Source organism: Podarcis vaucheri (assembly GCF_965113315.1).
Source record: "Podarcis vaucheri genome assembly, chromosome: 4".
NCBI classification, from domain to species: domain Eukaryota; kingdom Metazoa; phylum Chordata; class Lepidosauria; order Squamata; family Lacertidae; genus Podarcis; species Podarcis vaucheri.
The window spans coordinates 53580840-53606310 of NC_138762.1; the positions used below are offsets into that span (position 1 = coordinate 53580840).

Here is a 25471-nt window from a genome sequence, read left to right on the forward strand (position 1 = left end):
GGATGAGAATGATTATCTGAATCCATCCAGCCTGGGTTTGGGAGCAAATCAGCCTTGGTTGCCATTTGTAGAGAGGACAGAAGGAGTGCAACCCTGCTCCTTCTCAAGCTTTCAGTGGCTTTTGATTCCACTGCCCATTGTATACTTCTGCGGCAAAACTGCAGGCTGGGCATCGATGGCATCGTTAGTGGTGGCATTGTGCTGCAGTGGCTCCATTCCTACCTATAGGGCCATGTCCAGAGAGTAACTCCGGGAGAGTGCTCCTCAGTCCTCTGGTGTTTACACTATGGAGTGCCAGAGGGCACTGTTGGGAACAGCCATTAGGAATTTTGGAATGAAGTACCATCAATATTCTGATGATACCCAGCTGTATTTCTCCATTACATCTGAGTTAGGAAAAGCTGTGGAAGCCCTGGACCAGTGTCTGAATGCAGTGGTGGACTGGATGTGAGCCAGTAAGCTGGGCTGATATCCTAGAAAGGCAGAGGCCTATGTGGGAGATAGATTAGTTGCCTGTTTGGGATGGGGCTGCACTCCTTCTGAAGGAGCAGGTTTATAGATATTCTTTGATCCATCTTTGTCACTAGAGGCCCCAAGTGACTTGTGGCCTTCTAGCAACTTTGGCTGGTACGCCAGCTGCAACTATTCCTGGTTTAGGGTGGCATGGTCCATACATGCATTGGTAGCCTCAAAACACAATTATGGTAACACACTTTATGTGGAACTGCGATTGTGTCTGGTCTAAAAGATGCCGCTGGTGCAGAATGCAGCAGCTATTCTCTCACAGTAGCAGGCTGCTGGCAATATGTATTGGTTATCAAATTGCTACCAGACTAGGTTCAAAGTCTGTGTGTTAATTCGCAAAACCCTAAACAACTTAGGCTGAAAGTACCTTAAGGTTCCATCAAATCCCAGAATCCACTTCAAAAGAAACCAAGTATATGCACCTGTCACAGAAGATATGCACTACTTCATGCACAAGTACTATAAAGAACATGTGTTTGACGCTGCACACTTATTGGGGGAATGCACATTAAACACAGTACTTCTGAGTAGACAAGCATAGGAATACGTTGTACAACTGTTATTCCATCTACCCAGCACAGATTGACATTGTACTATTGAAAGAGCTAAATATTGCTGTATATTACTTTGTCTCGTGCAAGCAGAACTATCCTATTCTATTAGTCATAATCTGCTAATTGAGTATCTTTAGTGCCTAGCACAAGACCTTAGGCTTCATGCAAAATCACAAGCCTATAAAACTTCACAAATACAAGTCTGTTCTTGGCCGCTGCAATTTTCCAATGTTCTTTGTAGCAGACCTGGATTCATTTTAAATCAGCATGCATGAGCCTTTGCTGAAACTAATTTTTCCTGGCCACCCAAAAGCAAACTGAAGAATTGGACTTGATCTTCAGCCTTGGCAACAACATTATATTGGCCCACCAAGTTATTCAGCAGCATTGGTTGTTATGGTGTTACAAGAAACAGTCTGTTCTGTGTACATTCTGAAAGTGTATCTTGTGGATGTTGCATAATCTATTCATTTATTTGTTGTTATGTATATAGCACCATCAGCAGCAATTTTATTAGGCTGAAGCAGAGGGGGAGATGGGAAACAGGACCACACTATCAGGTTCCTCCTCCCTCCATCAAGTGTCACCTGGCTGAGGGAAAGTGGAAAGCAGGGCCATGTTATCTGGCTCTACCTCCCTCCATAGGCTATCACCTGGCTGCAACAGAAAGAAAGGTGAGAAGCAGGGGCATTCCATCATCTCTTTTTATCAACACCCTTTGGCTCATCTTCCTGAACTGTTTTCATTCCATCTGCTCATTAGAAGACCTACTATGTAACTTGAAGCGTTTGTGCCAGAGTTTGCAATCTTCCTTCTTCATACCTTTTGTTTTCTTTCAAATTGCGAGCTGTGGGCCGGGGATTTACTTGTTATAATTGACCTTATATAAGTTGCTCTAGCAGTCTTTTAGCTGAAGCTGGGGTAACATGCTTTAAAACCAATTATGTATTTTGAAAAATTGTTCATTATGCATGTGGATACCTCTTAAGATACAGGAACCAAATTTTGCATTATGGTTCCCGAGATCAAGGGGTAGGTTTTCATTTGTTTGGATACAAATGGATGCCATTTTGAATCAAGATGGCAGACTGTACCTTTGAAAACTGCACTGATTTTATTAGAATTCCCAAACTATGGAGAATGAGGTTGCTTGTAAATACATAAATGTGCATAGTGCTTTACAGAATACAATAGGACAGGTCCCTATCCAAAGGATCTGCAATCAATAATCAGATACAGGGAGACAATAGAGGAGGGTGATGGAAATGGAAACAGGGATAATAATGAAAAGAATGTGTAATTATGCTTAGCTACCTAGGACCATGTCAAAGGCTTCACAAAAAAAAGGATTTTGAAGAGGGATTGGAAGAGACTCCCATTCATTACCATGCTTTGTAATAACTGTACACTTCTCAAAAAAGTGAGAGAATGAAAAACGGAAAGGCAAAAGCAGAAACAGGAAATGGCTGCTGTACATTTCTTTGTAAGAGCTGGTGCTTCTAATGCCAGAAAAAACAGGCTTGCCTGTTTTAGTGTATTCAGTGGTGGGACACTTGCAGCCCTCCAGATGTTGCTGGACCACAATTTACATAATATTTGAATATTGGCTATGCCTACTACAGCTGATGGATGTGGGGAGTCCAAAATCTGGAGGACAACACGCTCCCCAGCTTGGGTGTAGGCAAAAAACCACACAACTACATAGGCATTATCTGTGTATAGGGCAGATCCCATGAGGTACAACTCAAATAAAGGAAGGCATAGTTCCGCATGTAGAACTCTGGGCAGGGCTTTTTCTGTACTTCTCAGGTGGACGCCATTGCCATTATAAAAGAACAAAGGAGGCGTTCGTGCCAAGTTCTGGCACCACTTTTTCTAGAAAAATAACACTGAATGTGGGTAGGCTCACATAGACCATCTGTGCTACACCAGCAAAGTTGGCTGAAGTGTGTACATCTGAGTTGCAACCTGTGTTGACAGCTGAATAGTTTGACTGGAAAAATCACCTAGTAGGTTACAGGCAGAAATGTACTTTCCTCCTCTACCTCTTCCCCACAAAGAGGGTGGCATGGTAGTCCTCGGGCTGGATTTAACTAACTAGTCCCGCTCACAGAAGCACACATCCAGACAGCTCCCAGCTGCCCCCACTCTACTATTGAACTTTGTTGTAGGGCAGAGTTATGTGTGCCTCGTGATCTGTCCTGTACTCTCTAAACTAGCTTGTTGCCCTAGGTGCAACTGAAGAGGTACCCTGTGCTTGTACTGAAGAATCAACGGCTACTCCACCCACAAGAATGGGATTGGGGCACCAACTTGTCTTTTGGCTCAGATAGCAAAATGTCTTAGGATGGCCTGGGGTGGGGGGAGGCTAACAAAGGGGGCACAGGGCAGGCAGAAGGGAATGAAAGCAATCAGTGTGTTGCATACAGACGCACTGCACTTTTACAGAAAAACCAGTCTTGTGGTACCTTTTTTATTTTATTTCATATGCATATTTTATCCAAGAAATTCAATATAGCATACATTGTTCTCCCCCTCCCCAGTTAATCCCCACAACAACCCTGAGGTAGTTTAGATTGAGAGTCACCTGGTGAGCTTCATATCCAAGTGGAAAATTGAACCCAGGGATCCTAGGTCCTAGTTAAACACGCTAACTACTATCGTGACCGCCTGCCTTTGCTGCTGCCTTGTTTGGGAGAGTATGGCACGCCGCTGGCCAAAGCCACGCTAAAAATCTAGATTTCTCTGCTGGTTCCCGCTCCGAGCACCCTTCACTTCTGCCCTGGAACGTCCACACTGAACCCGGAATTTGGGCTCCGTGCGAGTTGTTTATAAATCCGGACCACAGACTTCCTTCCCACGGGGTCCCTTCCCAGCAGGCAACGCACCGGAAGCTCCTGCTCAGCAAAGCAGCCCTTCTACGGCAAGAGATCTATGCTCATCGGGCAGCTGGCAGCTTCTTCTTTGGTCTTTCTGTGCCTCTCTGCAAGACTGTAAATATCCACCGCCTCCGACGAAGGGATGTGTTTACATCCGGGACTTTTTTTGCGGCTGCGCAGTTCCCCCCCCCACCGGGAAGCCGTTTGTTTAACCCTTTGCGGTGCCCCACGATGATTCCCACTCCGTGGCACCGGCACGTGGGGCCGCAGGGCCCCTTCAGCGAGGTCTACGAGCCCGCCGAAGACACTTTCCTGCTGCTGGACGCTCTGGAGAGGGACGCGGAGGAGCTGAGGAGCGGCAGGTGAGGGAGCCAATGGCAGGAGGGAGGCGGAGGATGCGCGCGCACGCAAACGGCTGTGGCGCCGGTCATTTGCACGGCTGACCCAAGTTCCTGTCAGGAGCCTTCCACCTCGCGTGCTGGTGGCGCGGCTCAGGTCTCTCAGCTCTGGCCTCTTGGCAAAAACTGAACTCGTTGACTTCGCGTGAATTTATATGGAAGGTGCTGCAGGTGGGTCACGTTCCGAGGACGTTTTAAGACAGCGGCGTGGACCTACGGCGAAAGTGCAGACCACTATGGCAGAGCTAAACATCAAACCGAACCCACTCAAACCTCAAATTGCACGCAGTTAAACTAAACGTGTATATCCATGCATTTGGAGTTCTTTGAAGTCTGAAAACAAAGGAAAGAAATGTTTGTGTGCGCGCCTAATGTAAGGTTACCAAATTTGTCACAAGGTGGTTTGGAATATTAAAATACAAAAATGCATAACATAGTTACAAACAAAAACAATAACTTCCCCACACAGTTTAAAAGATCTTAGGTAGTTTAATTAGCCAAAGGATTGGCAGTAAATAAATGTTTCGCCTGGTGCCTAAAGATAATGAAGGTGCGGGGGGGGGGCTCTCGGGACAGCATTCCATAAGCGGGGAGCCATTGCAGAAAAGGCTCATTCTTGTATTGCTACCCTCTGGACCTCTCGTGGAGGAAGAAAGGCCTCAGATGGTGATTGCAGGGTCTGGGGGGATTCATAATGGGGAAATGTGGTCCCTTAGGTATTGGGATCCTGAGCCATTTAAGGCTTTATAGGTCAAAACTAGCACTTTGAACTGGGCGTGGAAACTAGTGCAGTCAGGCCAAAATTGGCATCATATGCTCAAACCCAGCATTCAAAACTCCCATTGTTCTAGGCACGTTTTGCGACAAGGAATTTCATTTGCACAAGTAGTTTCTGAGCTCTGGGCACAGTACTGCGCCTAAGATTTCAGATTAAAACTGCAGAGTGGAAGGAAAGGAAGATCTCTTCGTGCCTCCCCGCTTCCAGCCACCTTCTGAATACTGGAGAAGAGACCCTCTTAAGAATATTAGAGGGGTGGGCAGGGGAAGCATGGCGGGTTTTTTGCAGTCTTCAGAAGAGGACTAGACCATGTGAAAAATGAATATAAGATTTTATCTGCAGTTCTTATTTTCTGTTTTGTATTCTTGTTATAAAAAGTGCGCCTGGACATTCTGTTGTTGCGCCCATAACCTAAGTTTAAGATGCCATTTAGCCCCTAACTTTCATATCTCAGTTTCTAACACTGCTCAAAAACTGTTTTGCCCTTGTGAGCAACCTGGCCTCTGAATTCTGCACCAACTGAAGTTTCCAAACACTCTTCAGAGGCAGCCCCACATAGAACACATTACAGTAATCTAACCTAGAAGTTACCAGAGGATAGATGGTAGAAGTTAGGCTATATGTGTCCAGATAGGGGAGCAGCTGGGTCACCAGCTGAAGCTGATGGAAGGCACTCCATGCCACCAAGGACACCTGAGCCTCAACAGCATTGCTGCTGTTTCAAGGAGCCTTGAACGTAGAATTTCCTGATGACTTGTGCCCCATGGATCAGATGTGCCTGTCTCTCACACTGCCGCTTCTAATAGCACCAAAAAACATACCACCTTACTTTATTTCCTTGCAGGGCCTTGCCAAAGCTGGTTATGTCATGCTCTATAGTGTTTTGTTCCAACGTATTGGCTTTAGTTGCAGTAAGGATTGTGAACAGTTTCTGCTGAAAGGAGTTCAACCAGCCTTGTGGCAAGATCTTTCTCAGTAGTAGTACTTGAGACTCCCTTTTTAAGGTAGTGTTGCCAAGGGATTAATCTGAAACCTTATATACACAAAATATGCTCTGTTAGAACTATGGCTGTAGTCCAGCTTGATATCTAGGATACACTTGTCCTATAGTTATGACAGTTAACTGTGCTTACGTGTGTCTAGAGCAAACATTCATTTGCAGGATGACCCACTGGTTTTGAGGCAAAACTAGAATACATACTGGCATTTACAGATGGAAAATATATAAAGAACTTCAGCTTACAAATTGTTTTGAAAGGCCATCATTAGACTGGATAAGTGCATTTCAAATAGGATTTACTAGTTTAATAAATCAGAAGTTGAAAACTACATGGAAAATGAATTTAATCTCTTTAAAAATCAAGCTTATTAATTTATAAAAATAGAACTTAAGCTTCTTAGTGGGTATGGTCATTCCATTTAAAGTAAAGCTTACAGTGGATAATATTAATCTCTATTTTTTTCTACAGAAAAATACATTGTATCCAGATATTTTTAAAATATGTAGTCACTGTCTGAATAGTTTATAGCGGCACAGCCCTTGTTAATCTCATTGCACCCTTATTTTTATGTCTAAAATGTTTAGCATTGAGATCTGCCTTGAAGTAGGCTCTGGATCTGGAGTAGTTTCAACATTTTTGGCTTCAATTGCTGGACCCAAAGCGTTATACTTGTAAGTATTTATATGTTATTTTAAATTGTATTGTAGGATAAGTAAAGGCAGGGGGCATATGATTATTTAAATGTACCCCACACCCCTAGATCACAGAAATATTACCATGAATTGCACTTCAGTGGCCTTTTAATTAAGTTGTATACTATAGTGGGGGGTTTTTTTAAAAAAAAACCTTTGGGCATAAATATATGAAGTGTAATTAAAGTCATGGGAATGTATATTTGATGCCAGTAGATCCTTCCTACAATAGACCATTTGGGTGAAAGACACACAGGTTGAAGCTAATACTATACATCTCCCAACTCTGTGCAGCTAATTACTTGGTTCAGATATCACACCAAATCAGGGTTCGTTTTAGCAGTAGTTTAGAACCTAAACCATTGAGTTTCCAAATGCATTAGAAGCAAACTATGCTTTAGACCTCTTTATCTGCTTTAGTATTCCATCCTTCCAGGACTTGGCTTCAAAGACTTATTTCTGTATTTCTGATTCAGCTGTGCCTGGAGATGTTTACATGCTGTGCCAAATCATAAACTTCATTCACCATAGTTTTTATGGTCTCTGAACTGAGCCAGTATGTTGCATGGAAGTCCATGGTTAATCTTGGTTTAATAAAAGTTACCAGTATTCTTTCTTTCAAAGTTTGGGTGGCGCAAAATCCCTGCAGTCAGAGCTGATAGGGATATTTGAATTGTTATGCCTAACATGATATCTTAATTGTTGCCAACTACAAGAGAATACTCTTATAAGGAACTGCAACCTGTGGGTATTTATTTGTATCACATTGTGACAGTTTTAATATCACCTTATCTAAATGATATTTGATGTCCAGTTACCTTGGTTGACAAAACATTGCTTGTTTTAACTGAAATACGGCTCATTTGCTTATAGGTGTACCGATATCAACCCTCTGGCAGGTCTGTGCACTGTAGAAACAGCCATACATAATAATGTTGACATTCAGCCCATAATTACCGATCTGGTGAGATTCAAATTATAACTCATCCTTTTGATATATAATACTGCATACTTTCATAATACCAAACACTTCACTGTGATGTGCTGATATAGCACTTTGAGTTTATATTGTTCAATAAATTAGCTTTTTTGAGGTATTTATATGCTTTTTTTTTTTTACTAGTGACTTATGTTTGTAAATTTTAAAGTTATTTATTGTGAGCTACTTCCATCTCAACATTGTTGCTTGAAAAGCAGAACACAAATATTAAATCAGATCAAGTTATAAAATGTTAATCTTTTTAATACAGAGGTACCTTTTTTCACTTCCTTTAGAAAATAATTGTAGCAAAACTATCCTCATCCAGTAATTTGGTGAGTTAATTGAAAACAACATTGTTTTTGGTTTTGACCTTTTCTTGGAGCATAAAGGCAATGAGACAGCATTGAGACTGATAACCAGTCTTTTAATAAGATGTCAGTCTTCTGTGACCTAACTGAAGGTCATGTGCTAAAGTTGAAGCAAACTGGAATAGCTGTAACTTTCCCCCTAACCCTGCCCCAAATTTTTTACAAAATCGTATTGAAAGTTTTACACAAGCAGGCTTGGAGAACTTTGTTGGAGAATAAAAGTTGTGTTAATTTATTTTATGTCAACTTATGTCTAGGTAACAGCATTGTTGCCACGATTGCATGGGAAAGTGGATGTACTGCTATTTAACCCACCTTATGTAGTAACCCCTTCTGCTGAGGTACGTATGCATTTGAGAAAATAGTTTATCAGCCTGTTGCAGTTGGGTAACAGTTGTTACCCACTGAATATGTTGAATTTCACTTGTCTGAAAATTTCAATTCAACTGCAGCATTTCCTAAATCTGTTCTCACTATTAACTAGTTAATCTTGTCAAGTATTTCTGTCTTCCATTATTACTACTGTTAAGAAATTTGCACATGCATTTTCTGGATATTTGCAGCCTGATCTTATCTCAGTCACCCTTGTGTTGAATGGAGCTCTGCTTAGGTTTGCAGACTTCATATCCTGATGATTCTTCAGTAACAATAGACAGTAAGGCCATCTTGCTTTAAAAAATTGGTTAAAAAGCTAAACAAGTATGTGTGACTTAGATAATTGATTGATTTCAAATGTGTTTGACTTCACTCATTGCAAAGGTCATCTTGTTTTTATTTTGTCTAAAATGCTGCATGGTATATCAAAGTGCAATTTTCCTTTTTCATTTATTCTAGATTCACAGTCATGGAATAGAGGCAGCATGGGCTGGAGGTAAAAATGGCAGAGAAGTTATGGACAGGCTCTTTCCACTGGTGTCAGACTTGCTTTCAGCTAGAGGATTATTTTACTTAGTTGCAATTAAAGAAAATGATCCAGGTTAGCAATACTTCTGTTCTCTCCCACCACCCCCCCCCCTTTAAACTTAAGGAGTTTACACTGAAACACTTGGTAAATATCCTAAAAACAGTTTGGCTAGTCTTTACTTTTTGCATTAAATCTTTTCAGATAGAGGCATGCTTTAGAATAATTTTGTAATTCATTTGAATGAGTATTGGAGACAATTTTTTGCCAGACTGGATTCAGCCACTCCTATGATGCCTTATATGAGCTGTATACATCTTGTATGATTTGTCTAGTATTCAGCTACTGCTAGTGAAAGCCCTTGCGGAGAACACAGAGTCCCCCTTCATACCATATTCACATGAATGAATTCCATATGATGAAGGGAAAGTGGGACCCCATCCCAGGTGTTCTGTGCTGGGCCAGCCTTACCCCCTAATGCTTATGCATTTAATGTGGATGGCTGCAAAGGTATATCTCATGCATAGATCCACACTCAATGTGTGGATTCTGAGGCTGTCCCAGCACAGAACATTGAGGATACAACTTTCCTTTCATCACATGAACTTTCTTCACCTGCAGGGGGCTAGAATGACCATCTTATTTCCTCTAAAAGCCATTTAGTCTCAGGCTTGGATGCTAAATGGGACTACCCAAAAATAAGGAAGACACTTTTACATATTTGGGGGGGTCCTTTGGTATGCAGAAATATGTAAATTAAAACTAAAAAAATTAAGTCCCAAATATGTCTAAAGAATGTTGAGGGCAATAGTGGAGGAAGGAAAGAAAAAAACCTGCTTGGGGCTTTAACATAGGCAAGGCAGACCTGTGGCTCTTTAGTTGTTAGTCTTCCAGCACCCAGAATTCTTGACCATTGACCATCCTAGATGGGACTGTTGGGAGACCAAGAACAACTGGAAGGCCACATGCCTCCCCTAACATCTTGCAGTAGGTATTCTGGAGGATTCGGGTCACCAGAGGGACCTGTGCCATGAGGTTACGCTTCCTTTTTTGCACTTTACCAAGATTTTTCAGGAAAAGAAATAAAAAGGTCACACGTACTCTTTCCCATTCTTCCAAAACCTTCCTTGCTTCCATCAATGCATAGGACACTTGAGTTTAGGGTTAGCTAGCCCCCAACCTAAATCCTTTAACACCATATGGTAACGTCGACGCAAGGTGACAGGAAGATAGGGAAGAAAAAGGGGTCATACAATTTCCATTTCTGGTTCCAAAAAGTCACCCACCCCAGTTGCACTCTGAGCTCCAAACAGATTAATCTGTAGCTGTAAACAGCAATATTTCCGTTAAGGCAGGCATCCCCAAACTCAGCCCTCCAGCTGTTTTGGGACTGCAATTCCCACCATCCCTGACCACTGGTCCTGTTAGCTAGGGATGATGGGAGTTGTAGTCCCAAAACATCTGGAGGGCCAAGTTTGGGGATGCCTTTGTTAGGGGCTGCAACACTTCCTTGTGACTCATCACGTGCCTATTACTGCTTAGTCATGTAATGCTTGCTGTAGAATGGATTAGTGATCCATTTTTGCCCAGAGTTTCTACATCTATTTACAGGTGGCATACAGGCGAGTCAGAGGCTGCTGTAATTGAATGTTAAGTAAATGTGAATCATGGAGTAGCAAAGGAACAGATTTTTCGGTTGAGAGTCAAACTGAGACTAGGTTGGCAGTGAATTATTATTATTCATTTTTTTAATAGCCAAGTGTGTAGCTCTTAAAATGAGAGAACCTTGGAAATGATAGGTAAGTGAGCCTTACACTGGTCAGGAATCAGGAGTTAAGAACCTTGCTTAGTTTTGTTCTATATTTGTTCTCACGGCAGTGCTCGTAATCTAGTATCAGTTTTCTACAGGTTTTTCTCTTTGCCAATAGGCAGGAAATGTAGCTGGGTGGATTGTGTTTGTGTGTGGTTTTTTTTTGTTGTTTGTTTGTTTTTTTCAAAATTAATGCTGAAAGAAATTTGAAGATAATTTTGGCTGATAGAAAGCTAGGACCCATCTGTTGCTTTAAACTGAGCTGTGATTTCTCATTTGTAATTACAGATGAAATTATCAAAATATTGCAAAAATGTGGCTTAAAAGGCACCAGAGTACTTTCCAGACAAGCAGGAAGAGAAAATCTCTCGGTACTTAAATTTTGCAAGTCCTGAAGACTACCTGTTAAACAAAAACTACTCTGGAATACAGGTTGCACAAAAGACAATAATACTTGATCCTGTATTATTTTTTCCCCACAACGAAGACAGAAGTTCTTTTGATCTGGACTGAATTTCTTGAACAGAAATTTTGGAGGGCATGGTGTGCACGTACGCCATGGAAGGCGAGGAGGCTCCATGTCCTCTTTTTTGCTCTTCAAAATATGGCACCCCTAGTATGCACAGCATTGCACTGGTGGTGTTCTAGTCTCTGGAAATGGAATTAACCAAAGCACAGAAGCTGAGGCTTTACATACCATCAGTTTTTGCCTGAGATGTCAGAATGCCTTGTTTTAATATATAGTAATAATAAATAATTATTAATATAAAAGCCATATACAATTTGTATAATACCCTGATCAAACAACTTAAGATTTTTATTTGTAAATAAAGCTAAAAGTAGCGTTTCACAGCTAAATCCAACTGTGGCTGTTGATTTTCTTTGAGAAGTTCATTGAAGCAGAGAAGTCATTTCAGAAGAAGGTCTCCCGACAAAGCGGACAGGTGGATTTGTTACTAGATGTAAACCATTTGTACTGAAAGAATAAAAAAAAAGTATTAAAAGCAGATTAGACATACATTTTACGTTAAATGTAAGGTTGCTAGATGAACAAGTTTTATTTATTTCTTAAATAGTTGAGTAACTATCATATGTGTGACTTCTGTGAAAATTAAAATGAAAGCCATTTCTGAAGCCTATTCAACGAAGTTTTTTGCCCATTTGGGTGCTTAAGGACTTAATTATCATATTCTAAGGCTTACTACCATATGATTTCTAATAGCTTTCCCATATGAGCATACTATACTAATATGTCCTAGTCTTTCAGTTTTCAAGAATGTCGGCTGCATAATTTCCCTAGAGTGATAATTAGTTTACAATGCAGTATGGAAGTAAACTCTGTTTTCTTAAGGGAAAGACTTGCTACTTATTACAGGAGGATTTATCCTCTCAATTTTACTGAAACTCAACTAGTTTTGTGGATTTGACTACTCCTAAAGCCACTGAAGCTTTCTGTGTCTTCTTTTATTTAAAACTTGGTTCAGAATTTGTCTCTTCCATGTACTTACCAGACAGGCTGAATGGAACTTTTTCTTGCATGTTCTGCAAGCTTTTTTAGGGAGAGAGTAGTTAGAGCCATGTATGACTGAGAAACAGATCATACAGTCTTCAACACCCTCAAAGCGTTTATCCACATTGTTTTTCCATAATGCTAAGCCTTCCATTATACTTCCGTTCTAAAAGAAAATAAGTTGTCTCAGGAATCAATAATTCATCATTTCAAGTTTGTCTTTAGAGTATTTCACTTCTCATACTGGTTCACAGTCCTTTCAACTATTTTACAAGGAAGTTATACCATAGCTTGAAAGTTTTTTTACAGCATGGTGTCCCACCATTAATGCTGTCTACTACATAATAAAGTACTCCCCTGTATCTGGTGACCATTTAGTTCTGTTGCTATAGTTTTAGCAAGAGTTGTTTTCCATAGATCAGAATCTGCCAAGCATACATTTTACTTAATAGCTATACTACACAACTTTCTTCTAAAAAAAGAACAGGAATTTTGACTGACGCAGCTGCCATTTCAATGGCAAGGGCTTTGGGGAGTGCAGATCTGACTGGATCCATGCTTGGAAAGTACTTCCCTCTCCCTGCTCATTTAGGGACTGGACATTTTTTGCAAGTGCAAATTCAGGAGGAGGCAATTTCGGTACCCATGCAGATAGCATTCAGACTGAAGCTTCTATTGAGCTAGACAGAATGGAGCTGTCCAATGATGAGCAGCTGCCCTGCTATTCTGCACCTACCTGCTGTTCAGAGCAGGCCTAACCTGTGGATAATAATACATGGCAAGGACTAAACCATCATGGTACCTGATGAGTGAGATATGTGCTCAACTGTAGCATCCAATTGCGCCATTGCTGCACTGCTACACCAACTCTCTTTCCACTCTCAACAGTTATGGAACCCAGGGGGTAATTTGGAGGCAGCTGTATTATCAGTTCAATGAATATATCATCAACCGAGTAGGTAGCAATGACTTCTCGCGTAGCAGATCGAGCTTTTACCTGTGTGGAAAAACAAATCCATAGCAGGCAGAATACTTGTCAAAAAGGCATATAACAGATAATTTGGAATGCACCTAAAATATATACACTTGTAAAGTGTACTTGCAATATACTTCTATTCCTCCCCTCACTGAAATATGTGCAATGTTTTTAACTGTGGCTAGAAAAGAGATACTGAAAGTGGCTGCTTATAGAAGAGATCTGCCCTGGAAGTGACAGCACAATATCTGCAACATTCATGAGCACAAATATCTTTCTTTTTCTATTTAAGAAGAAGAAGAAGAAGAGTTTGGATTTGATATCCCGCCTTTCACTCCCCTTCAGGAGTCTCAAAGCGGCTAACATTCTCCTTTCCCTTCCTCCCCCACAACAAACACTCTGTGAGGTGAGTGGGGCTGAGAGACTTCACAGAAGTGTGACTGGCCCAAGGTCACCCAGCAGCTGCATGTGGAGGAGCGGAGACACGAACCCGTTTTCCCAGATTACGTGACTACCGCTCTTAACCACTACACCACACTGGCTCTCTAATAAGCAGAAGTAACAATCCTGGAATAGTTCTGTGTGCTCCCACAAATACCAGAAGGCATTTCCAGACATTAATTTGTTGAGAGATTGATATTAACTGAAGTATCTCATACAATAGAATAATACATAGACTGCAGATGATCACCGCCCTAATTCAGAGCACTATATATGCACAAACCTGTTTTCCAGAAACAACCTTAAAGTGTGTGCTTCTGACTGAACACTCGATGGTAATTTACTTTCTACAGTATCAAACCTGTCAAAGAATGAAATAAATTTATGTAGATAAGATGATACTAACCATCATTCCATTAAACAACTGTGTACTGGTCTGCACTGAAGATATTTCTTGTAAAGAAAGTACACTGCTGACGTATTTGCTTGTAAATTTATCTACAGTGTTGAAGACTCGTTTCTCGCAGCTATTCCACCAAAGACGAACCATGGCTGGCAAATCTTTTAATGTCATACAGTAAACAGAACATGCCAAATGAGGGATGTGGGAAGACAGCAATGAGGTGTCTGGATAAAAAATGGGGGAAGTGGTTTGTAAATAAGAACAGTTAAATTACATCTCCACAGTTGTTTCATACAATGAAAGAAATTCAATGTCAATTAAAGCTAAAACTATTTGGACTGACCTTTGACGTCTAAGTCAAGCTCCTCAGTAAAGTACGTTTTTACATCCTTACTTGGGAGTTCAGCTGTTGATCCTGGAAAGGCTGGATTTTCTGGCATAAGCCTGAACAGGTGATACAATAGTTTATTCAAACTCTTAGTTCTTCGGAGATATTGTGAGTAAAGAGCTCGCAGCTGGTGGTGAAACCATACAAAAATTATTCCCAATAAAATCTGTTCTCAGAAGCATTAAAACTGAAGGAATGTATACAATGGGAGTATGAAAAGGCTTGGTGGGATTCACAGCAGATTAGACAAGACTGTTTTAATACTTGCAAGGAAATTCATGGTAATGCATTGGTCAAACTATTTAAAAAAATAAGATACAACATCACAAATACATATTTCTATGGAGCAATTTAGCAATGTCAATTTGACATGTGCTGGTAAGATTGCCTTGGGTTTCATGTTGCCAGGTATGAAACATACCCTATGTGCTTCCAAGTCTTTCCTTCTTACAGCCAGATGCTACAAGACAATATCATTTATCCAAACTGGCATGAGAACAACCATAACCCTTGTTCAGATATATGAAAGTACTTTTTTCTTAATGACAAAAATGACTTGGGAATACTAGTAAAATAGATAGTGGAACACCATATGACAGCTATTTTGAAGCTCCAAGTTCTGGGCAAAAGGATTTGAAATGCTTTTATTTGTACTAATGGTTTTCAAGCAAAAGGCTTGCTTATTTCCTACTGCTGTGGATTAGGAGTAACTGAACACAGCTGAATTCATTTGTCAGTAGAAGGATGTGGAGAAGTACATGGGTATATGCGTGTCACAGGGTGATAAAGATAAACCCTTTAATTCACCTGAGAAGATGCTGCCTTGAAGAAAGTTAGTATTAATTTCCAGGTGAGGAGGTATCCCAAAACAAGGCAAAACTCATCACTTAGTGGTTGAATAACTGCAAACTCTCCAACTGGAATGCCTTCTAGGATGTTTTCCAGTAACTCCTCCTGAGTGGCAAGCACAGTCATAAGAGCTGCTGGTGGGGACCTAAAGTCAGGGCAGCAAAGGTGTTATTTTTTTACACTCAGATCAGTTTCCATTGTACCAAACATGTAAGCACATTAAACAATGCCATGTTATCTCAAGCACCTCAATGGAGGACTTTTTCTCCAGGAGAATTTCATTTTATTTTCATGTCCTTGATGCCAACACCTAGAATGTGCTACCAGGTGCTACCAAGGTGACAAAGAACTTCTTCCAGATCAAAATATGTGATTTGGGAGTTAAACCAGCCCTACTGAACAAGCCCAGAGCAAGGAGCAAAAAGATCTATAGAGAAATCAAGCAACTGGCTACTCCCAAGGCAGAATCGCTGCTTAAAATTGTGAATGCGTTACCCAGTTTAAAGGCTAGCTTGCCCTACTTAGAACACCATGATAGCTATATACTACCCTCCCCCCAGGAGTGGAGGTCTGTGAGTCCTCAACACAGAGGTTCAATGGCAGGAGACAATTATCGCCCTCACATTGTGTTTGTAGGCTTCCCATAGGTATCTGGTTGGCTATGAGAGATGGGATGCTGGACCAGATGAGACTATGGTCTGATCCAACAAGGTTCTTATGTCCCTAAATGTGAACACATCAGGAAGAAGAGAACAAACACGGAACATTACTCTTTCCCAGTTCTTTGGGCGTGTACCTTCTGCAACTATGTGACAGCTCCTGATGCACGTGTGTGTGCGCGTGCACACACACACACACATACACACACAAACACAATATTGAGAATCACAGGTGCATCTTCCCACTTAAGCCGTGAAAATCCAAGTCTGGCAAGTGGTTGGAAGATTTTAACATTCTACTATGATAGGCAGTTGCTTCATTCATTATATAAATAAAATGAAACGTACAATGATAGCTCCTCCTCTTCATCACCATAGGATTTGAGATCCTCATTGTCAAATTTAGGCAAGTCAGACATTAACCTGGAATTTAGAAAAATTAAAAAACAGAGATTTTATCCATATTTTTAAGGCCCAACATTATCTGTTCTGAAAAGGATTTCAACATCGGATATTACTAGCAAGTAAGCACACCATTAGGTGGTGCTGTGGGTTAAACCACAGAGCCTAGGACTTGCCGATCAGAAGGTCGGCAGTTTGAATCCCCGCAATGGGGTGAGCTCCTGTTGCTTGGTCCCTGCTCCTGCCAACCTAGCAGTTCGAAAGCACGTCAAAGTGCAAGTAGATAAATAGGTACCGCTCTGGCGGAAAGGAAATGGCATTTCTGTGTGCCGCTCTGGTTCGCCAGAAGCGGCTTAGTCATGCTGGCCACATGACCCAGAAGCTGTATGCCGGCTCCCTCGGCCAATAAAGCGAGATGAGCGCTGCAACCCTAGAGTCGGCCATGACTGGACCTAATGGCCCTTTACCTTTACTATAGCACACCATTATGTATTGGAATCATCCGTTTACAGAGATGCTACAAAGAAATAGCTTGCATCGTTACCCTCATCCTCAGTATTAACCCTTATTATATTTAGTGCCTGACAAAATAAATATAAGGGACACAATAGTTCAAAACTAGAGAAGATGGAAGGGCAGAGGGGTGAAAGAGACTCTGCATTCATCCCTTTGCTCTCCCTCTTCCTCTATGCCCCCTTGGTAAGTCTCCTTATTCGGAATCAGTAGAGCGATCTAGCAGCTGCCTACAGGACAATAGTGGTCACCATTCCCTCTGAGAGGAGGCCAATACCATTTAGTGTAGGAGCTCCCTGGTGGACTTGATGTGGAAATAGTAGTTAGTCAGTGTGCCTTTCATCTTCAAGGCAGACCTAGAAATCAAGAAGCCCTACATAGGCTCTAGTTTGGAAAGACTGCACTTTTCAAACTAATGTGAGCAATTGGTTATGCTAATATGTTCCCTGGTCTATTTCTAAATACATATTCTATGCTATAACAAGATCAAAGTGTATGTGTGGAGGGGATAACTTACTTATTTAACATGTGATAGACTGTGATTTGAACAGGTCTAGCTCTGAAGAGCAGCATTGGAGAAAAGGTATTTAACAAGGTTTGCAGTTTATCAGGGAGATTTGTCTTCTGGCCAGCAACAAATTTGGCAGGAAGTTTGTGGTTCAATAACTGATCCTTTGAAATGTACATTAAAGCTTTCCCCAAAGATTTCAACATGAAATTCTGAAATGATGTTTCCATTGCATCTTTTTCTTTTCCTGTTCAGACAAGAGAATTCACAATTTTAATTCATCTTAGCAAGTTTACATTATAGAATAATTAGTTCTCCTGGAAAACTATTCAAAAAGGTAACATACAAATGTGATATTGTACTCTTAAAGGACTCCTCCGATTTATTGACAACTCATCTTGATTTAAACACATAAAGCTTATGTGGTAGTTAGACTACGTTTGGCCTTGCTAACATCTTTCCATTAAGAATTTGTTCATCCCATAATGTTCAGTATTTTTCCCAATTTCCTAACCAAAAAAATATATTAAAAAATTGATTCCTTGTGGCAGAATGTTTTACTCTACTTTAACTGTATAAACCTAAATTTTCAGTATGCCCTTGAATCCCTCCAGAAAAACAGTGACAGTCTGGAAGCACCCAGCACACAAAATTTACATGCTTTCCTGAATGGATTGCAAAAAGTGAAGTATTTCCAGAGCATGGCTGAAAGTCTCATTTTTTATCAATGAGCTTAACAGCCTAACCAGGTGAACAGACCACCACGGTACACAAACAGAACAGTCTTGGAGACTGAAAAGTTCTGTATTTCTAAGACTGTTAGATAAAACTGCAATCTTAAGATGCTGTAAAGCAGAGTGTCCAAAATATTAGTTACTTTTCCATATTATATTGTATACTTGTCATTTGCCAGACTTACTTGTAATTTTTACCAGCAAAGATAAAAGTAAACTATGAATGCCTTCAGAAAAGAATTCCTGCCATTCAGCCATGAGGTTTGGTGGAAGTTTTTCAGTGATTTCAGGAGTTGCTGCCTGGAAAAAAGCACTCGAAGCAGCACTCAAGTCGCAGCTGACACAGGCAAACACTTGCACAAGGGCAACAGGAAAGACTGCCTGGCTGTCACTTGTTGTCTGGAAAAGAAAGAAGAACATCAGGGTGGGCTTTATTTTTCCTTTTTTAAAAAACAACAACTGAGGAATTTCAATAACACCCATTCAAAGAATAATTTTAATCTAAAAGTTACACATTTTCTTAAAACTTTAATGACAACAAACCCTTCTATAACAAATCAAAGCAATTTCTTTAAGTATAAAAATAGATTCCAATAGTCTTTTCTCTCTCTAATGATGAAGAGAATGGCAGGATCTATCTGTTGGTAAGAGTATGGTAAGAGATTGTAGGGGTTTGGAGCCTCGTGGTCCCTTCTTCCAACTCTACAATTCTACGATTCTATGTTCTATATTTCTTCTTTTACCCTCATTTTGACATGATTCTTGTTCCACATTTTTATCCATACCTCTTTGTACAAGGTCAGGTGTAACATTTATCAGTTAAGCATATTTTAGCAAAATAAACTACCAGTTACGTTTTGTTGAACATGTTGTGGAACTGGTGCACAGGACTAGATTGAGCTCAGATAATCTTAAATGTGTTCTGAAATTTTTGCTTCATAAAAGTTCAAAACATTTACTGTAGCCAATTTTACAGTAAAACCATGCAATAATATTACTTAAGTTTACATGATAGGCTGTTGCCGCATATTTTAGATTTCTCAAAGGCAGGAACTGCCACCCAGTGGATTCACAAAGAAAAATATCTGCACTCTCAGGACTTCATGCAGAGGCCTTAATATCATTCCCTACATTTAAGTTTGCTTCTTACCTCTAACCAGGCCACCATGGAACACATGACAAAATCCCACTCACTCTCCAGCAAAGAGGAAGGATCATTCAGCAACAAAGAAATAAACCGGATCATCTCTATGTTCAAGCCAAGCACCTGTGGGCTTCCTTCCCGTAGATTGCTGGGGGGCAGGGAGGAAAATTACAAAAAAGAAAATTAATCAGGCAGCAGATTTTGTAAAGTGTTTGTTTTTTTTCCCCCAATATTTGTGAACACTGCAGAAAGCAAAGAGGAATTCCCCCTTCTCTCACACACAGGAGGAATACCTCTGCTAAGTTAATGCCTATTAAGACAAAGGGAGATCCTCTAAAAAGAAAAGTATGCTTCTTGCTACAGAAATATTGTTTACACTTACACAAATTTCAAACAGTTATTTAATTGAATTGAAGCCCTATTATAAATAGAACCATTTCAACCGTGCAACACAGACCAGTCATAATAAAACTGTAACAAAGCTACCCACCAGCTAAAAAGAAAGCTGTCCTCATAGTCATTTCGCCAGGATATGATGATTTTTAATATTCCAGGCATTAGATCTCCATAATCAATGCTTCCACAATTCAAGCAGGAATTTAAAATAGCAAGATATCCAAAAGCTCCTAAAACAGAGTCAAATGCTAGATTTAAAATATCACATTAAATGTTATTGAAAACAACAAGAAAAGCAGTAAATTAGAAGCAGAACAAGATGTGAACACTGGTGGTTGGATGCAAGATCAGAAAAAGGTAAGTTAAATAATTCCTAACGTTCAGCTTTTAAAAGGGCATCCATATTGCATTTTCTTCAATCTGTAATAAATCAGAACTTGTCTAAAAGAAACTTAGATTTACCATTTATCTAATGAATACGCTTAATAATATGCACCTTGGAAAAAGCACTTAACAATACACTGATTCGTCAAGAGCCTCTCTCATGAAGAGCAGAAGCAATTCTCAAAGGCAAGCAAACATCTAATTAAACTGGTGCATTACAAATATGACTCCTACAAGCTAATGAAAAGTTGGAGATAATATTTAAAGCACAGACCATCAGTACTGTAAAGTCCACTTTCATTGCAGGTCATTAGTTTAGCAGTGCACTGAATTACAAGCTCTTCCTTGTCTTCCTGAAGTAAAAATGGAGACAGATTCTGAAGTGTGTGCAAGTTGCCTTCCGTTAATGGAAAAAACCTGTCCAAGAAAATGACACATCAGCAGACAATCTGGAAATCAGTACGATGTCCACAGATAAAATGCAAAGTAATTCAGAAGGGCCATGAAACAGGGAAAGTTTTGTTGCAGAATTTTATGAAGAAATAGGATTTGCACAACCACAAACCAGGACCCCCAGAGCATTTATTTGAAACAGACAGGACTCTCCACCAAAGGGAATTAAAGCATATAGGAAAGGGCGGGGGGGGGTCAGGAATGCTGAAGATGTTCCATTTCTGTTTCTCATGCTATTTTACATCTATATGAAGTAACCAAGGTGATCAGGCTAAAGTGTCTTTAACAGCTCTGTCACTCATCATTTGCACCTACTAGGCTTAGGGAAGCTGTAGAAATAGTGAACAGATGTCAGGAGAGAGCATGTAACTCCAACTCTGTACCAACTGTACTGATTGACATGGGCCCAGAAGAGCTGTGGCAAAGTGCTGGTTACCTTTAAAGCTCTAAATGACTTGGGTTATCTGAAAAATCACCTGCTCCCATATGACTGTGCCTTAAGATCAGCTATAAAAGCTCTGCTTGCAGAACCGCCAGCAACATCAATAAGGCTGGTGGTTACAGAAGACATGGCATTTTCAGTGCTGTCCCCATCATTATGGAACTCCTTCGCATGGGAAGAGCAGTTGGCTCTCCTGTTGATTGTTTAAAGACTCTAAATACCTAGCTTTTAACCACAATTTTAAATGACTGATTTGAGGTTAGTCCGGGTTTATGTAATATAATTTGTCAGTATTTTACTATTATATTTTCTATTTTATCACTTTAAAATAGGGGCAGGAGAGTATATGGCACTGTTGTTGGGGATGGGGGATAGAAAAATATGGATTTTAAATGTTTTATTATGTGAACCACCTTAAGGTGTTATGACCTGAAAGACAGTACAAGCAACTTCCCACTCGCACAAGGGTTGCATTCCTGGCTGCCGTGCATGTCAGCGGGATGTCCATCAGTCTATTCCGCCCCATTCCACCCCCTTTTGGCGCCAGAAGCAGCACGTGCGCCACCAAATATCTAAGTACGTATCAACAATACAGAATATTTTTACCATTTTGCGTTACTTGTAGCCTACAAATTATGACCCAACAACCATATTTCATCCGAGTCATGATGCATGACATATGTTATAGGTGAAGTAATTCCATCCAAATTCAAAGCTATTGTTGTTTATTGTCTATGCTGTTTAGGAACCAGGTGCAGTGAAACATCATTTCCACCTCATACTCATGTGATACATGTGCTTCTCTTGAAGAGGGAGAAGGTCTTTATCATAGAGTGGCTCCAATTTGGAGCAAAGCTTGAAAATCCAAACAGCCTAGTTATATGATCACTAATATGCACTTTTATCACTGCCATCTGATTTTGGACCAGAGCAGTGCTGGCCATATCCTCTCTCTTTATAATGTGAGACACAATGTGGGCCTTTCCTCCCATTTCCTACTTTAATCAATGGGGCAGCAGTAGTGTGATCACAGTCTAAGAAAAACTACAAGCCTACTATCATACCTTTCTGATGTACTGAATAGTCCTTTTATCTCACAGGATGCAATATTCTCAGTTTTTATCAATTTAGCCATGGTTAAGGCCCAAAGTCGTCCACAGTCTTTTGATCTATGGAATAATAAAGTTTCTGTGATAAATCTGGTTTATTTAAAGACAAGATAAATGTTCATTTTTATTTATTCTTGATGTGAACAATTCACAAGGAGACAAACTTCAGATTAGATAACAAAAGTGATACCTGAACAGGAAGAACTGGGATATTTGTTGCTTTCTAATGAAAGCTGTTTGAGAAACAATTGTTTGTTTTTTGAGAAACAATGATTTCAAAAATAAAAAAAATACCTACCTATTGAATAATATTCTTAATAGGCCATTTGTATTAGTGAGTATGCATAATTTTTCACATGAAGTATCCATTACTTGCAGGTGGTAAAGGAATTCAATAAGAAGGCTGGGTGGGTTTGCTAGTTCTTCAATCCACTGTAAGGCATATAGCTGTTCTGCGACTAGAATAACAACAACAGAACAATATCTGAATAGTATAATCGAGCAAATGAATTCATTGCTAACCTTTTAATCGTTATTAAACATATAATTGAACATGGTAAAATTTATACTGCAACAATAACCAGAGGAAGCTGTTTATATAATGAACAATGTCCTTTTAATATACATGTTTCAAATTTCTAACTATTATCACATAAATCAACTATAATCTCATTTTACAGATAGGTAAACTGAAGCTCAGAGATGGGGATATATGCGTTTGTCACCTAATTCTAAATCCAACACTCCACTTATTAGGCTACACAATAGACTGTGCAGGGCAGGAGTTCCTTGTTCGTATCAGAACTTTTATGACACTGAAAGCTTTCACACACAAGGTATTTCCTATTCATTTCAAAAGAGAAGGCGTCTCCATGTACACAAAAGAGCTTTCTGCCCTACAATTAAAATAAATAGGGACGTCTGTGCACGTAACAGTGGTCTGTTTCACGTGCCACTGTAAACCATAGTTAAGTTTAACTGTGGTTTAAAGCAAAGGTTGGGAACCATTGGCTCTCCAGATGTTGCTGAACAACCCCTTCCAGCAGCCCCAGCAAGCATGACCAATGACCAGGGATGATGGGTGTTTTACTTTAGCAAGATCTTAAGGAGCCAAACGTTCCCCACATCTAGTTTGAAGGAAAACACACAGCATGCACAGAGCAAAAATTATGGCTGCTTCACTCCTTCTCTGCTCCTACTGTGGACACTGCTGCCAGCAGCTAAGGCATGGTTTGGTTTAAAGTTGCATTTGAACCTGTGCTCATTGTTTGCCTTTTTCCATACAAACCTTAAGTTGTAATCAAGCTTTGTTCTGGCCTTAGCACTTATGGCTTGTTTCAGGGAGCAAACAATGAGTCTGGGAAACAATGAACATAATGTCAAGACAAACCACGGCTTAGCTCCTGGCAGCAGCAAGAGGGAGGGAGGAACTATGCTGTTGTGATTTTCAACCCATACACCAGTACACAGCACATTCACTTTTAAACCAACTGTGATTTCAAGTTATGTAGACACAAGCCTAGTGTAAATCATAACACAGAAAGCATTAAAAATGCCACTCAATTATAATCCTAGCATATCTTTATCAATTCACAGTTTTCAAATATCAGTTGTCCCTTAAAAATATTTTACATAAATAAATGTATGCCACACTTCTCTTTGACAACAGGACCCTACAGAAACTGGCACTTACTGATATTTTCAATTTTGCTTCTTTCCACTTCATGGTTTTCAACCCCTTTTCTCAGTATTAATAATGTCATTCTGCTTAACAGAGCTGCAGTACATAGGTGGCTTGGAAGTTTTCCCATGAAACAAAGCTTCTGATCTTTCACCATTTCAGGTATTTCACAATTCATACTCAGTCTTCCTTCCAAAAGTGGTTTCTTTAACCACTACAGCAACACATAGGAAGTAAAAAAGTTGAATTTAAATTTTCCCCGGAGTCATACAAGATTGTAATTTTTTCATTACCGTTCACATAATAGGAATGTTGCATTAATATTATGCATTTTAATAACAATTAGCAACAATTGGCTATAGTTAAAAGTTAGCACATAAAACTAATTATCAAGAGACATATTTACGGCACATAGATAACATGCACTCTTCATGCAGAATCTGGTGGCCTGCTCGTTCATGTTGCTTTAGTCGCATGTTTGTGATTGCAACAAAAAATTGGTCCCAAAAAGTTAACTGCAAATGCTGACAGTAACTATTCACTATGCAATGACACTGTGGAAACTTATATACCTCATTGGATAGAGATCTCCGCATCTTTTCCCATTCAGACTCACTTGGGGTGAGCCAATCAAAATAATCCTTCAAAGTATAAGTAGGAACTTTATCAGCTTCCAAAAGTTTAGTCAACAAGTCATTAACTGCTGTGATCAAAACCTGCAAACTGCGAAGAAACCAGGTAATTAAAAAATAATGTATTTCACATCTTTCCATACAATGACATACCTTGAATGTTAAGACTCACACCTGCATTATTACGGCACCACTGAATTTCATAACAATTTCATTTTAACTAAGTTTTGAAACCACTTTCAAATCTTGATTTACGAAGCCTTGTTAAAATTGTGGTAGCCCCAGCAAAGAAATTAAGCAGCGCACTGCTTACCTTTTAACATCCAGCGTTGAGGACTGAAGTTGGTTCTTGACCCAGAATGCAGATCTCTGCAGGAAGGTGCTGTCTTTATGCATATCGCTAAGGTGATGCACAAGTGAAGTTAAGCCACACAGCCATGTGTGCTTCAGCTTATTCACAAGGAAATCTACATCAATGGGGGGGAAATGGCTGAACATTTTAACTTCTGACCATAATGGGGAAGCATTAGTCATACTGCTAAATCCACACGCATAAGAGCAGAATCCTGTCCTTGAGAGTTACTTATGAGCATGGGATCACCCCCTCACATACTCATGGAAGCTACACACATGCAATCCGCAACACACACACACACACACACACACACCATCAGAGGATAGAATCTTTCCTCTGTCTTCCCTCACCTCATGCCAGCTTCTCTTCACTTGAATGTTGGAACTGCCACTTCCAGAGCGTTCAGGGATGATCGCCAGCACTTAGGCATTACTGGAAGCAATATTTTGCTTCAGCTGAATGCGCCAGAGGAGCAACATAGCAACACAGAAAGTTGCCTTATACTGAGTCAGACTACTGGTCCATCTAACTTAGTATTGTCTACACCAGGGGTGGGAAACCTCCAGTCTACGGGCTAAATTTGGCCTGCCAGGCCTCCCTATTT

The 25471-nt window shown here is 40.1% G+C and overlaps 2 protein-coding genes across 2 annotated transcripts in view; one reads left to right on the forward strand and one right to left on the reverse strand.

Moving 5' to 3' along the window:
* Positions 1 to 4157: 4157 nt before the first annotated feature.
* HEMK2 (HemK methyltransferase 2, ETF1 glutamine and histone H4 lysine) lies at positions 4158 to 11746 on the forward strand. Its single transcript, XM_082220814.1, has 6 exons — positions 4158 to 4320; positions 6720 to 6806; positions 7701 to 7791; positions 8435 to 8518; positions 9012 to 9153; positions 11177 to 11746. The coding sequence occupies exons 1-6, from the start codon at positions 4190 to 4192 to the stop codon at positions 11281 to 11283; spliced, it is 642 nt and encodes a 213-aa protein (XP_082076940.1). The 5' UTR covers positions 4158 to 4189; the 3' UTR covers positions 11284 to 11746.
* The window catches only part of LTN1 (listerin E3 ubiquitin protein ligase 1), a 28181-nt gene continuing 14380 nt past the window's right edge, over positions 11671 to 25471 (reverse strand). Inside the window, exons 14-30 of the mRNA XM_082220667.1 lie at positions 24826 to 24979; positions 24453 to 24603; positions 23893 to 24094; positions 22498 to 22657; positions 22155 to 22259; positions 20470 to 20612; positions 19906 to 20041; positions 19422 to 19563; positions 18457 to 18670; positions 17547 to 17784; positions 16463 to 16537; positions 15414 to 15600; positions 14562 to 14733; positions 14222 to 14442; positions 13201 to 13395; positions 12397 to 12564; positions 11671 to 11864 (exon numbers count right to left, since the gene is read on the reverse strand). Of these exons, the coding sequence (XP_082076793.1) occupies positions 11802 to 11864; positions 12397 to 12564; positions 13201 to 13395; positions 14222 to 14442; positions 14562 to 14733; positions 15414 to 15600; positions 16463 to 16537; positions 17547 to 17784; positions 18457 to 18670; positions 19422 to 19563; positions 19906 to 20041; positions 20470 to 20612; positions 22155 to 22259; positions 22498 to 22657; positions 23893 to 24094; positions 24453 to 24603; positions 24826 to 24979 (2726 nt within the window). The 3' untranslated portion in view covers positions 11671 to 11801. The remainder of the gene's footprint in view (positions 11865 to 12396; positions 12565 to 13200; positions 13396 to 14221; positions 14443 to 14561; positions 14734 to 15413; positions 15601 to 16462; positions 16538 to 17546; positions 17785 to 18456; positions 18671 to 19421; positions 19564 to 19905; positions 20042 to 20469; positions 20613 to 22154; positions 22260 to 22497; positions 22658 to 23892; positions 24095 to 24452; positions 24604 to 24825; positions 24980 to 25471) is intronic.

Coding starts and splice junctions, on each gene's coding strand:
- HEMK2 (XM_082220814.1), top strand. CDS start 4,190: ATGATTCCCACTCCGTGGCACCGGCACGTGGGGCCGCAGGGCCCCTTC. Junction 6,807..7,700: donor GGACCCAAAGCGTTATACTT/GTAAGTATTTAT, acceptor ATTTGCTTATAG/GTGTACCGATATCAACCCTC. Junction 8,519..9,011: donor TAGTAACCCCTTCTGCTGAG/GTACGTATGCAT, acceptor CATTTATTCTAG/ATTCACAGTCATGGAATAGA.